The sequence below is a fragment of the Aythya marila genome (assembly GCF_965140915.1).
Source record: "Aythya marila genome assembly, chromosome: 2".
NCBI lineage: Eukaryota > Metazoa > Chordata > Aves > Anseriformes > Anatidae > Aythya > Aythya marila.
In genome coordinates, this window is record NC_139043.1 from 1,746,326 (window position 1) to 1,761,364 (window position 15,039).

General features: G+C 44.5%; 1 protein-coding gene across 1 annotated transcript in view; it reads right to left on the reverse strand.

The window, feature by feature from the left end:
• PTH1R (parathyroid hormone 1 receptor) overlaps positions 1–15,039 on the reverse strand; it is a 124,137-nt gene that overhangs the window by 48,734 nt on the left and 60,364 nt on the right. The window contains exon 2 of the mRNA XM_082753457.1: positions 14,137–14,242. Within this exon, the coding sequence (XP_082609583.1) occupies positions 14,137–14,242 (106 nt within the window). The remainder of the gene's footprint in view (positions 1–14,136; positions 14,243–15,039) is intronic.

Sequence of the window (15,039 nt, forward strand, 5' to 3'; positions counted from 1 at the left end):
AAAACTGCGTAAGCCCTGCCATTTGGCTCATTGTGTTGCAGGATAACTTACACCATGAAAAATAGTTTATTTATTTTTTTTTTAGTTCTCTCTAAAGATCAAAAGAAAAAGGAAAAAAATGCTCCACAAAATTTGGATTAGGTCAAGATGTTATTGCTTCTGAGTTCTTTCTGCAGACAAGAAAATAAATAAAGATTTCATTTAGCCCTTAAAGTGCTCTTGATTAAAATAAAATAATTCGTCTTACAAAATAAATAAATTTGGGTAGATTTTAAAACGAACACTATGGAGAAGCAACAATGAGGAGAGGAAAAACAGTGATCTAAATGACTGCTCTGGAAGTCCTTTTACTTTTCTAATGTGTTCAGAATGACTTGCAAAGTTCAGCCCTCACTCGTGAACAGTTTCATTAAATATAGCACAGCAATTTTTGTCCAGAAAATGTTAATTTGAAAAAGTGTCTGGTGGTACTCCTTCCCCATGTTGTAAACATACCCCCCTCACACACTTGCAAATGGACAAATGCAAAGGAAAACTGATACTTTCTGGATAAAAAAATATGAAATTATTTACTTTTGGTTCTTTATTCCCTACTGTCAACCCCCACAGAAGCAGAGGGTTGAAGGTACTGCGCAGGAAAAATGGTTCAAACTGGCATTGGGACCCTGGTGGATGGCTGTTTTGTCACGTGGGCAATCTGGGGAACCACCAGCTGCCCCAGAAATCTGAAAAAATATCATCTCTGGCATATCTTGGTGCATCTGAAATCTTCTAGTGCTTCTATGCATTCACCCATGGAACTGATTTTTAAAGCCATCAAGGATCTCATGGGACTCAATCTTCAGAAACCATCTTTTACCCCCCAAAATTGCAAATGAATCTGTTGCCACTATTATGAACTGTTATGGCACAAACATCTTAAACCTCTTCTCCAACTCTTCATCCTCCACTGCTTCTCCCTCCCAGCTCCGTGCTTTGAAAACTCATTTCAGCCAAATTCAAAAGAGGGGTAAGAAATCTCATTTGTCATTTCCTTCCTGCAAATTTCTCTGGGAGTGATGATTTGTAGAGAGCTCCACCACATCCTTTCCTGCCACCATCACCTCACTGTCTCTCTGGTCTGCACAGCAGACACCTTTACAATTAATTTTGCTTCAGACCACTGGTGTGATAATCGGGAGCAATAGAGACTAAATTCTGCATCTTCTGCCTCCAACTTTCCTCTGTTTTGCTCAGTCTAGAGATCATTTAGCAACAGAGCTGGTGATGAAATGGAGACGAAAGGTACCACATATTCCATTGGTATTGTGCTGGAATCCAAACAAGACTTTTTGTTTTTCTGTTTTCCCAAATGCTTCCTCCAAATGTTTTTTCTTGGTTTAGAAAAATATTAACACTACTAGTAACTTGGCTCCTTCCTGCTGTGTTCCTTTTCTCCTGGTCATTTCTCAAAACAAATCTACATTGAATTACAAGAAAAAAACTGAAAAATGGTGAGGAGATTCAGGAAAACAATATAAAAATCCACAAGCTGACAAGTTTTCCTGATGACTATACATAAATATATATATATAAATTTTATAACCTTTATAGTTGTCATAACCTTTAAAGCTGTCATTATTATTATTATTAATAATAATTATTATTATTACTATTATTTTAAGATCCAACACCTGCAAGTAACATGCTTTTGCCATGCTAAAAATAAGTAAGGCTCTCCTGAGACACTGTTAATGTTTAGAAGCCCAGATCATCAGAAGGGATCCTGTTTGTTGTAAATGTTGAGCTCTTGACAAATTCCTTTTTTTGGTGAAAAATAGTTTGAGGGTTCAAATATGCTGTTTGGATCAATGCAAGTGGGCAGCTTTGGGAAAATAGGTTGCATGTTCCAAGTGAACTGGGAATGCTAAACATTTATTTCCTTGGAAGAAATAGTAGAATTCACTGAAGATGTAAGTCAAAAGGAATGCATAAACTTTAAGAAAACAAGTAAATCTCATACATATCCCACATCCTAAGTGTCTTGGATGTGTATCAGTCATTTGGGCAATGCTGGATGGAGGATATGGCTTGTGTTTCAGGCATGTATGTAAATGGGAAAAGCTCCTTTGCATTCAGAGCTGTAGCTGTAACTTAAGAATGGAGACAGAGAAGGGAGGAAAGGCACCAGAGATTCTTATGTTTGCAGGACATCACCAACAACTTCAGTGCTTGTTCATGACATCGTGAGCGGCTGGGAGTAAAGTAAGACTTTTTTGTTCTTTGGAGTCTTTACAAATGCTTCATCCTGGTGTCTTTCTTTCAATTCCTCTGGTTTGATATGAGTTCAGGGGGACACAATGATTGTCCTTGTGGAGGAAGTGAGGAGCAGTGTTTTTTCTTGGAGGCTGCACATTCAAACAGAAATGATGTTGGGACTGTTCCCTCACCCTCCATGAGTTCAGCCTCTGTCACCTGTAGCAGAACAGGGCTGTGTTTGAAGAGTTTCTGAGTTCTCCACCAGGCAAAAAACCTAAGCTCTTAAGATGGGTTAAGAAAACCCACCTTTTTAAGTAGCCCGCTGGATACAAATGATAACCTGTGTGTTTACCTCAAAAGGAAGAGATGCTCATGGGGCAACCTGCTTTGGCTGGAAGTCCTGTGGTCCCTGTTGCCACCAGGGCTGGAGAGGGATATTGCTTTCACTCACTGGATTTTGGTCACTAACAAACACATATTCAAGCCTGTGTTCTCTGCCTAGACTCTTAGACTACAAAGCTACCACAGTGAGATTAGTAGAAGTCAACTGCTGAGGCTGGAATCGAAGCTTTGTCTCCTAAGGTATATTCTGCTTCTTCATTCTGCTGTAATTTGCTAGAGGAGGCTTCACAGGTCCTGAGATGTCCTTGCTAGTGTCAAAGAAAACTGGGGGAAAGTTTGTAAATTACTTTGGCAAAGAGAAACAGAAAGAAAATTCTTCCAGCAATGGGGAAGGACTAGTAGAGTGAAAGAATTTGCTGCTGGCTCTGAAGGAAAATAAAATAAAATAAAATAAAATAAAATAAAATAAAATAAAATAAAATAAAATAAAATAAAATAAAATAAAATAAAATAAAATAAAATAAAATAAAATAACAAAGAATTAGAAAGAAGGTTTTTCTCATCCTATTGGTAAGCCTCATGAATGGAGATGAGCTCTGAAAGTAAGAGAAGATGCATAAATAAGCATGTGCAAACTGGCAGTGAACAAAGCTCATTCTGGAAATTAAGACAGAGATTCTGCCCTTCAGATGATCTTGCTCGGGATAAGAGCTCTGGAAAGAACAACAGGTTTTTTGTCCCTAAATGGTGTTAAGGTGGCTTCTGATTACATAGAATGGATGCTGCAACACTTGGGTACAACAACTTTGTATGTACAAAGATGCCAACACAGCCCCTCCTATAAGTACTTTTTATGCCCTCATCTCATGGATTTAAGATTCCCAGCTCACCACTTCCTCAAGAGAAGCTAAACTGCAGAAAATCTCAGCCTCTCTTTCTTTCACCATTTCACTGTAAACCTCACCTCCAGTTTCCTGATGCATTTCCCGTATGACTTTTTTACTTTGCTCCTCAGACCATCTCTCCAGCTCACTTGAGGCCTCATACATTCAAATCCTGTTTAATCTAAGTTCTTCCTCTTGTCCATACCATCACCAAAACTGCTCACTTTAGTTGTCAAAACTTCTTGGTCTTATTATTCTTAGTAGGTTCTTTTTTTGCATGGTGAAGGTGGGACCTAATATTACACATTTCTTAAATATATGTATACATTTGCTGATTTAATGACAACATTTCAGGATCATTGAAATGGGGTTACTTCCCCAAACATTCATCAGTTCACTGTCTAACCCAAAGCTACCAGCACCTCAGTGAAAGGCACTGAAAGATGTGGTCCTCCACAATAAATCTCATGACACTGGGCAAGTATAAGTCACAACTCTGTTTTATTTCTCTGCATCTCCATGTCATTTTATTATAGTCTGTCTTTGCCCATCTTCTAAGGCTACCCTGTAAAACCTTCCAGGAGTTGTGCCTCATTGCCTGTGGTGTCTGAAGCTTACCGTTATAGCATAACCATTCCAGGTGGTTGGACTGTCGTGAATACTCCCTTACAGCAGCACCATACTACAGAGAGGCTATAGTTACACATATTACTGTAGTTTTAGAACAGATGTGCCTTACAGCTCTCCTTAGTCCTTGAGGGCTGAAATCTCATTGCACGGAAATCATCTTCATTAGTGCAAACCAATAAACTATTCAGGATGCAGCAAGCAAATGCTCTGTTTGATACCACTGCTGCAGGACTTGGCTTTTGAAGGCAGAAAGGCCACTCACCGTGCTTGGTGAAAAGGCACATGCATCTCTTGGTTTGCTCTACACAACCCCTTTCTTCATCTCTGCTTGCACACCTGAGCCCCGTCAGTATTCCCAGCACACTGCAGGTTGCTCAAGTGGAGGAGGGAGGGAGGGAGAGGTGCTTTCAGGCCATGACTGCTCATTCCTCAGGCCGCATCCCTGGGGTGCACTGAGGGCTATTCTCCCTTGCCTGTCACATTTCCCTTGCCTCCTCCCCCTGTCCTTCCCCCCCAGTCTCAATTCTGAGCCCTATGCAAGCGGTACATGCATGTGGAGAACACATTAAAACCATCTGCGAAGCTGCTTGGCAGCTGGATAAATGCAAACATGGTCTCGAGGTGTTTATCTAGGGGTATGGAATATAAATCAGACCGACTTCTTCTGGCACCATGCGAGGCACCAGGGAGACCACATTTGGAATACGGTGTGCAATTGTGGTCACTCTATTACGGGAAGGACATTTGGTGGATTGGAAACAGGCAGGGAGGAGCAACCGAAAAAATGACCCAGCATTTTGGGACAGGAGCGGGAGAAAGAGAGGCTTGGAGGGACAGTGGCTCTGCAGAGGTTGTTTGGTGCTGCAGACATGTTCCAGACCTGGCTGTCAGAGCGTGTGTGTGTGTGTGTTTGTCTATGTATAGATGTGCCAGTGCCTATGTGTGCAGAAGGGTGTCTGCCCTGTGTCAGTGTGTGCATCCACAAAGACCTGGGGGTGTGCGTGGGCAACGTGAGTGGGAGGAGAGGCGAAGGTTGGATGTAAATCCCCAGAGACCTTTGCTGGTCTTCATTGGGTAGAACACCTCTTGCATGCTCAGTCCTAGAGGAAACGGGCTTCAAAGGGGAGAGATGCACGGGGCTAGGGCCTACTTCTTGTCACACCATGTCTTTCCTCTCCCTCAGGCAGAATGGGAAAACCACAAGCTTATGAATGCTACCAGACAATTGCTAATAGGACACAGCTCTGGAGGGATGGCCGCCCCGTCATCACTAGCCCATTTCCCATGCTGCCTGTCCCCTGCCAATCCAAAACTCAAACTGCCACCTTCAGCAGCCTCTGTGGTAGCACCCAACATGACAGCACTGGCCCTGCTTAGCCAAAGCATCCTCCTTTCCTCATTCAGCTGTGTGCAGTTCTTCCAAACCCCTCTGAATCTCCGTCTGCAAGCTGATAGTGCTGGTCTTATAAATCATGAAAAATATATGTAGAAATAAGTGCAGTAACAAGTACTGAACTGCAGCTGTTTCTGTGTATTGTTATTTACCCATCTCCATGCACACACGGACCATTTACTCCTATCATAACTCCTGATACTTGATCCTCCTGTGCATTGCAAGACCTATAACTCTGCTAAGAAGACATTTTTCAGTGGGAATAGAAGGCTTTGGCCCATAAACATCTGCAGGTAGAGGCCAACTCTCAATATTTCTTCTCTTGCTAGCTATAACTCAGGCATGAGCACAAGCTAGCTGTGAAGAGCTACAAGCCCTTGCTAGCCATCACAGCCTGCTGACATGAATAGCTGTAGCAGAGGGTTGGGGTGGGAGAACACATCTCTCCATAGGTCTTCTGTTCTCTTTTGACCTATTCCAGAACAGACACAATGAGAAACCCAGTCTTGACCAAGACTCACTGATTATACCTATACCACTCCATCCAGAAGACCATAGCCTGTTTTCATGCCCTGTAAGCCCAGCATGGCTCATATCCATTTGAAATCCTCATTTTGCATACCCAAGAAGAACAGTGTTGTATGTGCTGCCATATGGAAAATTCTTCTGGCTGATGTTAGTCTGTAAATAGCGTCCACAGGGGCAGTGAAGGTTGTCCCAGGTTGAAACTGCGTGGGGAGCATGCTAAAAGGGGATGGCGAGGTTGTCTGGGGGGCAACATTTGTACCACAGCTGTGGTCCAGACTCGCTGAGCTGTGAGGACTGAGTCCACAGACAGGGAGAAGCTAAAAGAGCAGGAGGAGATGTGAGGTTTATGGAGGTCTGGGGTGTTCAGGCAAATCTTGAGTGCCCTGAATGCTTTTATATCCCTTGGCTTCAAGGGCACCTGAGGCTGCTCCCTACCTCTGAGGACACCCTGGCAGGATGGATGACCAGGGATAGGGCTTGAGCCTCTGGGAAGAGAGCCAAGAGCAGATTCTGAGCTTCTGCAAGCCCAGAGATTTCCTGGGCTTGGGCATGGGTCCTTTAGGGACAATGCAGCAATAAACTCAGGCAGGCAATCCACATACCTTGGGTAAAAACACACGGCTTCTCAACTAAAAATAACCCCTCTCCCTAGCAAATAGGTTTATTTATTAAAAAAACAAGCCATTTTGAGGCAAGCTGCAACACCTAGGACTCCGAGAAAGGACTGTCGATGGCCTTTGCTAATAACAGGTTTGTGTAAAAATCTCTCTTCCCCCACAAAATGTCCCATCTCCTCTTCCAAACCAGGGAAAGACAGACTTTTAATTCATGGGCGAAAAAAAAATCAGGTCTGATGGCTTATGGCTGGGAATTTCACTTCATCCCCTTCCAGGTTTAACTTTGGGGTGGCATCAGGCTGCCCACCATGGCTGAAATCTAATATTTATGTACGTAGATGAGAAATTTTAGGGTTTCCTGTTCTTTCTGAAAGGCTTTCATCTAGAAACTAAATTTAAAGAAAAAAAAAAAAAGGGGGAGAAAAAAGAGAGAAAAGAAGAAAGGAAGCCAAATGCTTGTGGGGACAGATTTTTTTTTCCTTTTTTTTTTTTTTTTCCTTTTTTCCTTTTTTTGTTGTTGTTGTTGTTTTGTTTTTAATTTTCTGGGTATCCGTTAGCTAAAAGTGGCAGACGAGAAACATATCCTGAGGCAGGGCTGTGCAGAAGCACGCTGGACTGGCAGAGGTCCACACGAGGCTGTGCCCATGTCAGCCCCATTCAGCAGGGGTCCACAGCAAGTCCTCAAGCTCAGAGATATTCCTGGGGGGGTGAGCTGGGGAAGAGGGCACTGCTGACGTGGTCTGTGCTAGGAGGGAAGGGGGGGACTCACCCTCTACTAGTTAGCTTAAAACGAATGAAAGGTAACATTTTTAGGGGGAAAATAAAGAAATTTGAAGATTTTACAGATAAATAGCATTTTGTTACTGTTGAAGGAAGTTTATATTATCTCTTTCTTTTTAAACCTTTGTTTGCTAAGTCTTTGCTTTGGACCATCAACCTTGCTTGCACTCACATGAGAAATAGACACATGTTCCCACTCTCCAGAAATCCCCGTTGAATCAGTGCTTCACCCTGATGCTTCTTGGTCCCTGCCACTGTCAGAATGGGGTTTAGACATGGATCTGGTTAAATTGCATCAAATTGAACAAGGCACTGCTGAGCCATGGCAGCAGATAATATATTTGAATACTCCAGTTGACAGCTATTTGCCTGGTCTATCAGGGCATGGGCCAAGGATCAAAGGAAAATTGAAACTAAGACAGATGTTGAACATCCCTTCCAGCCTTCAGAAGTCTCCTTCCAATGAACATCTCCTTCCAGCCTCTACGAGAAGGGTGAACACCACTGCTTTCCATGCACCTGCCAACCATTTCCTTTTTTTCACAACATCCAGTCCAAATTTTAGGCGTGCTAGCTGGGGTTTTAGAGCCATTTTTAGTAGCTGGAGCCACGTTGGATCAGGCCCGGCACAAAGATGACGCCAATGCTGGCCAGGGAGGAAGAACAACGCAACCACTCACTGGCCACTTGGATAGGAGCCGCCCTGGAAACTGCTGCTCTTTGGCACCACACCACAAGGCACACGGCACTTATTAACCGTCATGCAGGCTAAGAAATAAAACTATGGATTTAATAAAAAAGAGCCAGTAAAACCAGCAAAGGGGAAAGGACAACATGGATCGGCCTGGAGACCAACATCTTCCTGCTTCCAGAAGTCAGACAGGAGTGATTTGAGATGCTCCTCTCTTCTGAGCTTGCTGCTTCCCAGGGAAGAGCTAATGAAGTCCATGCACAGGCAGGATCACATTTTGCAGTCAAAGAGCCAGTGCTGGTTTGTGTCTCCAGCCCAAATCCAAGCCTGAACTGGAGGAGTGGTGCACAGAAACCTGCTCCTCACTCTCATGGGGCAAGCAGTGGTTCTGGACTCACAGATCCCTCCCGCAGTGCATTTTCTTCACTTGCATTAATCTACATAGACATTTCTAGCCTGTTATTAACAGGCAAACACATTAGGAGTGGGTAGCTGCAAGGTGAAAAAGAGATCAGCAGATAACAGCCCCAAATCAAACTTTGTGGCTCAGCTGAGCTACTTCCTCATTTCTCCACAGATCTCTCTGAAATTCTGGTTGTTATTATTATTATTATATTTAAACATTGGTTGCCTGCTAACAATTTATCACATTAGTCTGAATGAAGATTAGTTAGGGAAAAAAAAGTTGCAGTGCTGAACTGTGAGAGAAAGCAATGAATCTGAGACAAATCAATGCCCTCACTAAACTGAATGGGAATTTGCCAGTTCATACCAGGTGAAGAACTAGCCTGTGAAATGCACTCAGCAATGAGACGGGGAAAAGAGGAAGAGAATCCAGGTACCCGTTGCACTGCAGGAAATCTCAGATGTGCTTTCCTCATTTCAAAACAAAACCAGAGGCTTTACGGCAAGAATGATGACGAGAGTTTTGAGTTTCAGTCAAGTGGGATATATCCAAAGATTTTCGGCGGTTTCTGTCCACCTGGATTTGAATCCTTGGAGCCTCACCTTGAATTCCAGGACAAAAGGAAATGTGGTTTGTGGCTTGTGCCCTGGCTGAAGAGTAAGGAGATGAGAACCCAAATCTTGGCTCTGCCACAGGCTCTCCTTTGAGATGGGAGGTGAGGCGTTGAATATCCCTGTGCGTCAGCTCTCAAGAATGAGGACAGCAGCCCTACCAAGCTTTCGTGCCAGCTTACGTGATATTTCTTTCTATCAAAAAGAAAAAAAAAAAGTAAAAAATAAAAATAAAAATCAAGGTGTCCCAGATTCTCTCCCTGCTTCTGAAAACATAGACCATTGAGTATTATAGAGTGGAATAAATAATGACAGCATGCTGCAATTGCACCCAGGCAGGAGAATGATCCAGACAGCAGTCTGCCAGGTGGTAGCTGGCAACTTCTGATGAAGAGGGATAGGTGAGTATCTGGGGTGATGGTGGGATGGGATGTGACAGCACAGATTGGATGCACACACTGCTTGATGTGCAGTGGGGCCACTCGGGTGCAATTAGAGCAGGCAACAAGAGATAAATCATCTTGGGCTTCCAAAACATCAGAGGCTTAGCAGGCAGTGCTCAGTGCAACACAGCTTACTCCAATAGTTCTAATTCCTGGCTCTGCTTCTCGCCCTATGACAGCCTTCTTGTTTATGGGTTTGTGTGATGAACCAGACCAGGAAGCTGATTCAGCTGAAAAACAAACTTTCTCCAAAACAGCTCTTTCTCAACTTGATCAGTTGCCCCATTTGGCCCTGCTCAAACTTCCATGCTAAAGGAATCCAAAATAGCAAATGAAGTCATGCTTTCTGTAGTAAGAAAACTGGCATGCACACGGGTCCTTACCATCTCTGTCACCACAGCTCATCTGTTAGCCAAGGATATAAACTTGTGCTGAAATCACTCATCATAGAATCATTACGGTTGGAATAGACCTTCAAGATCATCTGGTCCAACCATCACTACTACTACCAATGTCACCCACTAAACCTTGGTAGGGAGATGCCCTGTAGGACCACTCAAGACATGGCATGCAGTTAGGAGTGGCTGGGACTGCTTTTTCTCCTTGTCTGAGAGGGGAGATATTAAAACACCCCTGACACCTCCCAGGTAAGCTCATCTTAGAGAGTTACATTCAGTCCAGCTCAAATCTAGGTATGCACTTGATGTGTTGGTGAGATTAGATCTGCAGGATGAGGTCCTCAAAAAGCTCGCTGGAGAAGCAGAAGCTGTCTGCAGAAGTGCTCACCCCGTGGCTCAGGGAGCTGCAGGAGAAGGTATAGGAGCTATCTCTGCGTGCCTGTGGCAATGGGTGCTTCTCTCGAGGTCTTCTGAAGCTGTTCCACCAGCCATAATGCTGAGCATGGAGGGGTGCCGGACAAAACTCTGCAGCAGCGATGTGAGATGAATCAGCAGTCTTCACTAGCTGCAGAGCCCAACTGAATATGCTGTGCGAAGAAGCTCTAAAACAGCTACTGGGTCAAAGGCCTCTTTTCCTATGACCCTTGTGGTTTAGAGCATCCCTGCAGAGAAGGGACTCTTGGGTCCAAATCTGCTCCTCATTGACTCGGGCCAGGGATTTTATGCTGTAACTTTCTCCTTTCCCAAACATTCACGTCACGGGGCTGTCACTGGGATGTCCCGCAGCTGGAGCTGAAGTCTGTGGCACAGGCAGGTCATAAAGCTGGGCAGATCATAAAGCTTAGATCCAACTCCTGCTCCAAGGCCTTTTTTGATACTTTCAGACAGAGTGAAGTGGAACTAATAGAAGAGATTTCAGTCTCCTTTTACACCTTTCACATGCCAGGCAGTGATGCATTGTTCCTGGGAGGCAGTGAGTTAGGTTCAGATTCCTTCAAGCAGAGCTCAGCATAGTCTTTTCCCCTCATGTGTGACTCTTTAAGTGAAAAATGGCTGAAGAAATTTTGTCCTTTGACAACTGTGCTTTCCTTATGACCCCCAATACAGATGAATTATCCAGACCTTCCCTTTCTTCTCCAGCTCTGCATCTGCTGCATTTTAGCTTGGCCACCATCAGTCCTCAATTACTTGAGCTCTGATGACTGCAGGGAGGAAGCAATCTCTGAAAGGGGCATCAGTGTCACTACTTTTTAATTTTAAGTCCCCCGGGCAGGACTAATAATTGAAATGCTTGTTGGAAGGGATTTTTGAACATCTCTTGTCCAGCCTTCAGCCCAGTGTTAAGTGGTTCATCTAAATAGCAATCCTATATGTGATTTGTGACCCATGTCTGGAGACAGTTGGGACACAGATGTCACCCAAAGGTGCTCTCCATCTACCAGCTCTAAAAGTAGCTCAAGATACTCAATCTTATTAGTAATCTATTATTTATTCTGCATGCCACCACCACCAACACTGTGATCACTTTGGCTCAAATTTGTAACATCCTCTGGTGGTAAAAGCTTTTGATTTATGGACATAGAAATAGTGGCACATTGGTGATGTGTGCTGCCATTACTATTACACAGATGATTACATGGCACAGAGATCTTCCTGAGCAGATCTGCCTGCACGTCACATGCTTTACTTCCAAGAAAAAACATCTCTTGCTGAATGCACTGCGAAGTATAATTGTCCCCTACCACTAAAAGTCCAGAGACAAGACAGAGAGGGGACCAGGTGGAGTGACAATATGAGGACAGTCCTTGTGCCACCCAAACTGAATACCTGGAGCAGTATCACAGAAGAGTGCCTGAAGTGCTCACCCAGGACCCATATTGCTCCAAGTCTCAACCATTTTGCACACAGATATTCTGCAGCTGAGGATTAGTACATTTAATTTTGAAAACTGTTGCCTTTTCCAAATTGCTTTCTTTTGCATCTGTGGTGAGGGAAGATGCAAAGGGATTAAGCTCTCCATCTGGCTGAGAAGTGCACAGCCTCGTACGTCCTTGGGTGAGCAGCACAAATAGAAACCAGACCCCAGTTTCCATATCTTCAAAGGAGGAAAGGACTGGGCCTAACCACTATTCACGCTGAGCTATGTGCAGAGACTGAGCTTGTGAGCCTTAGCCAAGAGATTTGATCATGTAGATTACAGCCTTTTGTTCTACCACCCCTCAAGCCTACAAGAGGGCCAAAATCTATCCATTCCTTCACACTCCTGGAGCATGTAGGGGTGGGAAAACCACAAAAATAGACTTTGAATTTTTCTGTTCACAAATATCCTGTAACATTATCATTTCATGTGTTCAAGGGTGTCTGTAGCCTAAAATCTCTGGATGGCAGCTCCTCTGCTAAGTGGGAAGTTCTTTTCCAAACAGAAAGCCCTCCATCCTTGACATCCCAGAGGTGGTCTGGCAGCTCACTGCCCTGTGAAGCAAAAGTGAGGACCACTGGGGGAGCCACACCGGTGTGGCAGAGTAGGGTTTTTAACAGTATTTTAAGAGAATCTCTTGGGGAAGGCTAAGTAAGGGCTCTTTCTGCCTTTGGGTTAAGGAATCCCTTGCAGATGAGTTTGTTCCAGCTATCTATTACTAATGATTGCATTGAGCCTTTAAAGCCTCGAGTGCACTGCTGTAGGTATCAAGATAACAATTCTTCCTTTTGGCTGTGCTACTTGGAAATGAGCAGAGGTTTCCTATAGAGGATGAAGCAAAAACCCAAGTTTTATTGCCTAAGCAGCTCAGGATAACTTTTTCCAAGGCCAGGACTCAGCATGAGTCCATGAGATGTCTAAATGTCACTGGATTAGATCCCTCTCTGCTGCAGTCAAAGGAAGAGCTAATGCTGGTCTCACAGTTGAAGAGTGAGGTCTTAAAGCAGGACCAAGGGCGTGCTTACAAACCTCTGTGATGGGATTATTTTCTTCTACCAAAGTGACTGTGGTAAAGAGCCCAAAGCCTGCTTGTTGGTTACACACAATCACCATCTCCCCAGCCCTACCAAGACTGCTGATGTCCACTAAGAGATCGAGGCAAAATGCTGATGGTCTCCTAGAGAAGGGCTAGAAAATAGGGTGTGAGAGCAGGACCAGCTGGTTGATATCACCCTGTCCCGAGGTAGGCAGGTGGTCTGAAGTACAACAGAAGGAAATGCCTTTGCACATGTGTTTTTTTAATGAGGTGTTAATTGGGCATTGGGTGAATAGGACAAAGAAGCACAGAGGATGTGGCTTGAGGTTTTGGCTGATGTAAAGCTGGAGGCCTGGAATAAACTGAAAGTTGTGTGGCTTTTTTTTACAGCCCCTTCCTGTGATTTCCAACAGGAGAGAGACACCAGGTGGGCAGGCAGCTCTGCTCCAAGTCACAGCTGGTTTTGGGGAGTTTTTCTGGGCTGGTGATGCAGTCTCCAAGTATTTCTGCCAGTCCTGGCTACGGAAAGAGAGACATTTGGGATGCTAGGGTGAAAGTAGGAGGTGATCTGCCTCGTCCCCTGCTCTCAGGCAGCAGAGGGAGAGGGGACAGGATGCCCACCCAGGACTAGCTGGGTGGTGCAGGATGTCTCAATATACAGTCCCAGTGCCAATAATTAACACATGTGAGATTGATGAAAGAAACCAATGGGGGATGATTATTTTGCTGCCCACATGAGAGAGCTTTCTCCCTTCCTTCTCCCCCCAGTCCTACATCTGGTAGTAATTTTGCAGCTCAAAATAGAAAGGAAGTAGAAGAGAGGGGCTTAGCCAAGCTTGGGCCCATTTGAGGAGAATAGAGACAATTTGTTCGAGGGAAATAGAAGGGATGGTGGAAGGCTGCTTTGTTTCCCACACCACTTTTGTCCTGCTGCAAAGGTGTACTGGTGAGTGATGCCTCCCATGCATTGCCTGGGCTTTGGGTACAGCAATAAGGGCTGTAAGCCCATGACCATGACTTTCACATCCTCCAGACCCCTTGAATCTGGCATGTGGAGCAGGAGAAAGAGGATGTGCTGTCTATGCTTTCCAATACCTTGTGATATAAAGTCTTTTTCATAGCTTAACCAGAAAAAAGGAGTCTGGTGGGCTGTCTTCAGCTGCCCCCCTTGTGTGCTCCAAGCCCCGTCCCTGGAGTCAGGGTTGCTGTGGGAACACTCACCGTGCACCTTGGGCACCTTGGCTTTCAGATGTCGCTCACACTTGGCCTTGGCTTTTAGCAGTAGGAAGATCTGCTCCTCTTTGGTGATGACATCGTCAGCATCCACCTGCAGCGATGGGAGAAATGAGGTTAAACCTCAGCAGGGCACAAGCTTCCTAGACAAGGCAGATGATCTGAATGCACAATCACCATTGCACCAGCAGTTTCTTTCACTAGCCTTGTTCTTCCCATCTCATTTTGCTCACTACTTGGTGTCCAAGCAACACCCCTGAAAGATGCCACATGGAAATATTTGTGTAGAAGGCAAAGGAGGTGCACATTGCAGTTGCACGCAGCAAACACATGCTTGTACATAAAAAGAGAGCAGCTTCTTGGGTGGCACGCCTCAGTTTGCAGCTTGGAGGGACAAGGCTACTACCCAAGGGAAAAAAGTATTCTAGTAAATAACATTAGCACAGCATTTTTAAACACTGATTCCTTTGGGATACAGAAGCATAGCTAAATATAACACGCAGGGTGGCAAGACAATGCTTTGTTTGCTGGCACCCACCTCATGGAAAATACTGTCGGGGACAAGATTTCAAGAGCCTCTTCTCACTTCAAGAATCACAACCTGGCATCATGAATGCAGTGCTATTTACAACCTCTCTCTTAGGTCTTCAGCCCCGTGGAATCAGTTCCTATCAATATCCTTTCTAAATCCAAGAACAAGTTCAGAGGGGGCTGCTCTGGAGAAATCTACGAGCTGACAGCATCTGCCCCCTGACTGAGGGCTTAGGGGAAGGAGACTATGAATATCACCCTGGAAGATTTTATTTCTCCCCTCTACATTCTGCCTGTAAGGTTTCCAGAGGTCAAGGGACAAGAAGAAGGGAGAGCAGGGAGGATGCTTTACCCAGAAGC